Consider the following 5,657-nt stretch of genomic DNA (forward strand, 5'->3'; position numbering starts at 1 on the left):
ATCCCACCTTAGTGTCATAGCATGGAATATTCCTCTAAAAAAACTTTTTCCTTACAAATAGACAAATAGTGTGGTACGTAAGATACTAGCATGAACAAACAAGTTTATGATAGGATTGTTGATCAATGCATGTTCCTTTTGTGACGTCATGAATAACCTGTGATGCTAAGAAGAAAGTTCATGCTAGAACTAGAATAGTGGATTGGTTGAGAAGCAACACAACCCACTATTCCCTTGGTTCTCCCTTGCAAGGTGCTCTTACAAAGTAAAGATCATCTGATAGTATTTGTTGTTTTGTCCTGGATAGACTTCTTTTGGCACGTGAGCATGATTGATCTGCATAATTATTATCTTTCTGGATGAATCTCTCCCTGGTATAGCCATCTTCACCTCACGTTGATTGCAACTCCTTGTTTTTTATAAGACCTAAAAGAATCCTACGTTGTATCTATGAGCACCCTTGGGCACTTGATGAAGCCAACACCCATCAAACTTGACATGAGCTGCTCCCACTTTGATTCTTCTTTCTCCTTGAAGGTTGTGGGGCTTGATGTTGTTAGAATGGTTGCGGTTCTAGTTTTTTTGCTTGGACACAATACTTCACAATCTTTAATAGGATGTGCACCCAAGATCTTGATAAATTTGCAACAAAAAAAAAAAATCCCTTTGTAGATGCATTTCTTTCTACCTTTCTTCCTTAGATGCAAACAATTTCTTGTGATGGGGTTGTTGGGTGATGGACATGGGTATATCTCCCCCCTTCCTAGACGGTTATATAGGTTGGATATGACTACTTGACTCCTTTAGTGTACTTTGGAAGAGTCCCCCTAGTCCTAGCATGGAAAAAAATGTTTTAACCTCATGCATGCTCATAGCCCACGCTCTAGGAGAAAGAATGTCCCTATCCTTGGGGGCATTTACATGGCCTACCATGCTCATTATTCTCTTACATTGGACTATATAATGAGGCATTCATGTTGCGTTTGTATTCTTGTGCTTTAAAAGTGATGGATGGATCTTTTCTATATGATGAAATCACAATTGTAGAGTGACTCTTCCTCTTCGTAGAGAGTGATGTGGGAAAGTCCTCTTACATGTGGGAAAGTCCTCTTACACACACGTAGAAATAACAAGAGATAAAAACAAGTCCAAACACAAACAATTGGCAAAAAATTTAAAAAACTACCAAAAAATGGAGATATGTAAATGTTGTCATGTCAAAAAATTACAGTCCAGAAATAGTGGGGTTTTCTAAATATGTGTAGCCCTTGTCGTTGGCTTGAAAGAGATTCCTAGGCTAAGCCAAATGGACGCCTACAGCTCCCATGGTGAAAAAAATACTAACTATCTATATGGAGGCTACACTTCTTGGAGAACCTAATACAATGTATGGTGAAAGAGAAACACTTGTAGGAGAGCTATCAAAGAGATGAAGTGGTGATTAGGAAACCACACACTCCATAGTTATGGCTCCAAAAAGCAATGGAACGGCTTATAGAAAATATGAGAGAGATGATTAGGGTAGGCTAATCAAGTGAAAGTGAACCGCACTCAAGAGATGAAGTGGTGATTAGGAAACCACACATTCCATACTTATGGTTCCAAAAAGCAAAGGAATGACTTACATAAAATATGAGAGAGATGATGAGGCTAAGCTAATCAAGTGAATTGCTCAAATACCACGTTGAAAATTAGGACCACACTTTATTTGTACAAATATGTAAATGTAATTAAAGAGCTTAATCTACACACGAGAGAGTGTGGGGTCTGTAGATAACACACTTAATTACATACACTAATGTACTATCAAGCAAGAGACTATTGGTATGCAATGTGGGAAATAAGTGGTAACATTAAGAAAGAAAAAAAAGAGAGCACCAAAGTCTCAACTCAAGACAAAATTGAAGAAGTGCAAGTTTAATTATCATTAACATCAAGGGCAATCTTATTGGAAAATTTTTCAACTCTGTGTAGATGGAATATTCTCATATAAAGATTCTTCAAATCAAGAAGTAGAGTTTCAATTCAAATATTTTGAATTTGACTTTCTAGAACTTGTGCATTTCAACACCAAGGAAGATAATGGCAAAGATAAGGATTGTAGCAAAGGAAAGAAGAAAAGATAAGGATTGTAGCAAAGGGAAAAAGACAATGGATTCTAGTTAGAATTCCATAAAAGCCATACATTCTCACTTAAATTGAAAAAAATGGCATGGAAACATCACCATCTCAAGAGCATCTTGAGATTGTACATATTGTAGTTAGATCATTCTCATCTTGTAGTAACCAATCATCCAATCTACCATAAGAGAGATAGGCCCTAGATCATCATTAATTATAAAACCCTACAGCATGATGTTGCAAATAGGTTATGGGGGGCAATAGGATAACTTGCATAGAGAAATCACAAGATCATAACTAAAAGACCCATAGGGAATGTTTAAATCCTTTGATGTGAACTCTTTCCCAATTGGTTCTACTTCACCACATGTAGATACGTCTACCATGCCACCTAGAACTTCTAACCTAGTCTCACTCTTCTCATGTACTCATTAAACGCACCTCGTGCATGGAATTGCCTATATTCGAGGATCTAGAATCACCATATCTTCGGGTGTTTTCATGGCCCTCACATGCTCTTTCTTCCCTTACATTGTCTTATGTAATAAGGCCTCCATTGCACACGTTTTGTATGCCTTAATGCACCCACTTATTGCCTACATTGAATTTCATTAGTCTCTTGCTTAATGGTGTAGCACTCTAGTGTGTAGATTAAGCTTTGCAGTTAAATATCCATATATGTACTAATCAAGTGTGGCTATAATTTTTAACATTATAGGCATTATGTCATATCCTTCTTCATCACAGGATTTAGTCGTTGTAGGAGCATTAAAATAGACATCCATTGTTTTAAGGATTTGAGTCCATTCAAATTGCTCAAGTATGTCCCTCTAATTTTTGGATCAGGTGGAAGCGATGCGAATCTATGGAGATGCTGGAGGAAAATCTGAAAGAAAGGAAAGCATTTATCAACGTGGTGCAAGGTGGCCAATGGGCATGTCGGGACTGTCAACATCTGGGAGCTGGTTCTACGTTGTATTTCATGTTGTGTGTCCTCATGATTTTTTTGTCTGCGATGCTCTCGACCAACCAGTGGGTGCTTCCTATAAGTTCTCTACATTAGCTGTTGCTGCTCGTACTCTGTTGTGAGTGTTTTGGGTTCTATCTGTCTGTGTGTCATGGTGCGCCTAAAGTCTGAAGCTTGAGCCAGGATGGAAGCAGAGCCATCAACTTTTTCTAAGAAAAGAAAATGTGGTGATCATATGTAGCCAGCAAAGGGTAGACCATCGAGAACAGCTAGTGAGATGATTGGGGTCAGCGTCACTATCTCCATAGGGGGTGAGGATGTGGATGTAGGGTTGCTACAGCAGCAGATAGAGCGATTCCTTCAAAATGAGGCTGTAGCTGGGGTGTGTGCAGTTGAGAGGGGGGGTGTTCTTTTCCATTTGCATTTACAAATGGTGGTGCGACTCTGGGCATCCTCACTGATTGCTGTCAACAAGAAAGTGAAAGAATACCTAGGATGGGACAAAGCATTGCCTGCGGCGGGCGGCATGGTATTGTGTCGCGGACTCAAGCAACACAAAATGCACACTTTCGAGGGTATGATAGGGTATTGTTTGAAGGAGAGTGGTGAGCCGTATTTTCAAAAAACCATGCATAATGAGTGCTGATGATGTCAATAGAGGGATAGAATTGTATAGCTTATATGGTGCGGATGAGGTAAAAAACAAGGTTTGTTTGACGCCGGGGAATATTTTCGATAGGGCATTGATGTTTTGGAAGTATAGGTTGAGACACCTTGTGGGTAACGATTTCTTGTCAAATTTACATAGAATGGTTAAAAGCGGCAAGTATTATCCATCTTTGTCATGGATAACTCCGCACCAAGGGCGTGGGATGGAGTTGGGCAAAATAAAGGCCCTTTGGAGGTGCATGGTGCATCCAACAACTGTTTCGTACCAAGATATCACTAATATCTTTGTCAACAGTGATACATATAGCACGACACACCCGCGGTTAGATTGGTTTCTATTGCGTTGGCAGGAAAGAGGAAGGTAAAACACGAGCTTTGTTGAGATAATGGTTAGCAAACACAACTATTTTTTATGGTTAGTGTGTTTGGCAGCCTGAATGTTCCTTGTGTTGATATTGCTGACGCGCATGTGCGAGATGCTGATAAATACAATATGGATCTATATGTGAGAGATGCAAAAATAGGGGACGAATATATCCTACTTGTCCATGAGATTGGTGTAACAACAGTTGCTTAGCGTAGTGATTCTGGTTGTTTTTACTCTTGTATTTGTTTGTTTTTTATCTAGAGAATGGAACTAACAATATCGTGCTGATGCTATCAGGATACAATGGACAACCAAAATCGAGATCAGTTACTGGCATTGGAGGAGACGCAAGGACATGAGTCATTTATGCAAGTGAAAGATGGACGAATTGACAGGATTGAGGATGTGTTGGTGGACATTTTGAAGGAATTCCTTGGTGACCAGACGAGGAGTCAGTCGTCGCTACACTTTGAACTTCTTCAAGCAATTTCTAGCATCAAAAATGTGATCGACAATTATGACGTTAATGTTACTGATGTCCAAGTGACAAAGTTGGAAGAGCGGATTTTGATGTTGCAGGAAAGAATTTGGTGTGTTGAAGACGCAATTTAACCGCCTAAATGCAATAGCTGTAGGCTTTCGAATCTACTTGCAAAGATTGGTATTTGAATATGGCTACACACAAGCCAGTCAGAAGTGTACAGTTATGTGCGTCATCATCTATGATCAGTACTTAAATTATGCGTGCACAAAATCTGATTTTGTTTGCTTTAAAATTATCACATGTTGATGTATAGTTATCTATGTCATGAAGCAATACTTTAGTTTTATAGAACTCCAGAAGTCTGTGGTATGAGACTTTGTGTTGGTTGCAGTCCCTTTCTCATGATGTCTCTGTGCATCGCGAACATGTCTCATCACCTACTGATGTGCGATAACCTATGTCATCATGAACAAATGATGCTTCCAAAAATCTGTGCTGTCAAATTTTGTGTTCATTGCACTCTGGTTGTCATGCTGTGTGTGTGTCCATTGAAAACATCTATGTTGCGTGAATATCGGGAGAAAGAAGCTGTGATCACGACACAACTGACGCACGTAGTGGGCTACGCCGACCAGACTTTTCTTTTCGAAGACGAGCGCGAAGCAAATCTTTGCGATTAATTAATTAATGCCTGGTCCAAAAGATCCAGTATGACCCAGGGAAAAGTATTAGGAAGATATTCTTTGTCATCTACATCTCTAACTAGGATGCAATCTTCTTATTGTAGACTACCATTTTAGAAGCTCCACACATCCAAAGATGTGTTTTTGTCTTCAATTAGGATGGTAGTTTAGTATTTTTGGTAGATATTGAGTCAGATTCATATAATGGAGTTTTCAATACATCCCTATATAAATGGTATTCCAAATTAATCCACAAAGTTGAACCAACATGTCTAAGATATATGTAATTATATCCCCATCCCCAAACCATTTGTAACCACTATTTTATTTCATAGTTCAATTTCTTTTCAAAACAATTGACCAAAA

General features: G+C 38.9%; 1 protein-coding gene across 1 annotated transcript; it reads left to right on the forward strand.

Annotated features, from left to right (window-relative positions):
• The first annotated feature begins 4,169 nt into the window (after positions 1-4,169).
• LOC147418832 (uncharacterized) lies at positions 4,170-4,736 on the forward strand. Its single transcript, XM_086505508.1, has 2 exons — positions 4,170-4,316; positions 4,422-4,736. Exons 1-2 carry the CDS (start codon positions 4,170-4,172, stop codon positions 4,734-4,736), a joined length of 462 nt encoding a protein of 153 aa, XP_086361634.1.
• The last annotated feature ends 921 nt before the right edge of the window (positions 4,737-5,657 follow it).

This window comes from Adiantum capillus-veneris, chromosome 29 (assembly GCF_014529385.1).
Source record: "Adiantum capillus-veneris isolate H3 chromosome 29, ASM1452938v2, whole genome shotgun sequence".
Classification (NCBI taxonomy): Eukaryota; Viridiplantae; Streptophyta; class Polypodiopsida; order Polypodiales; family Pteridaceae; genus Adiantum; species Adiantum capillus-veneris.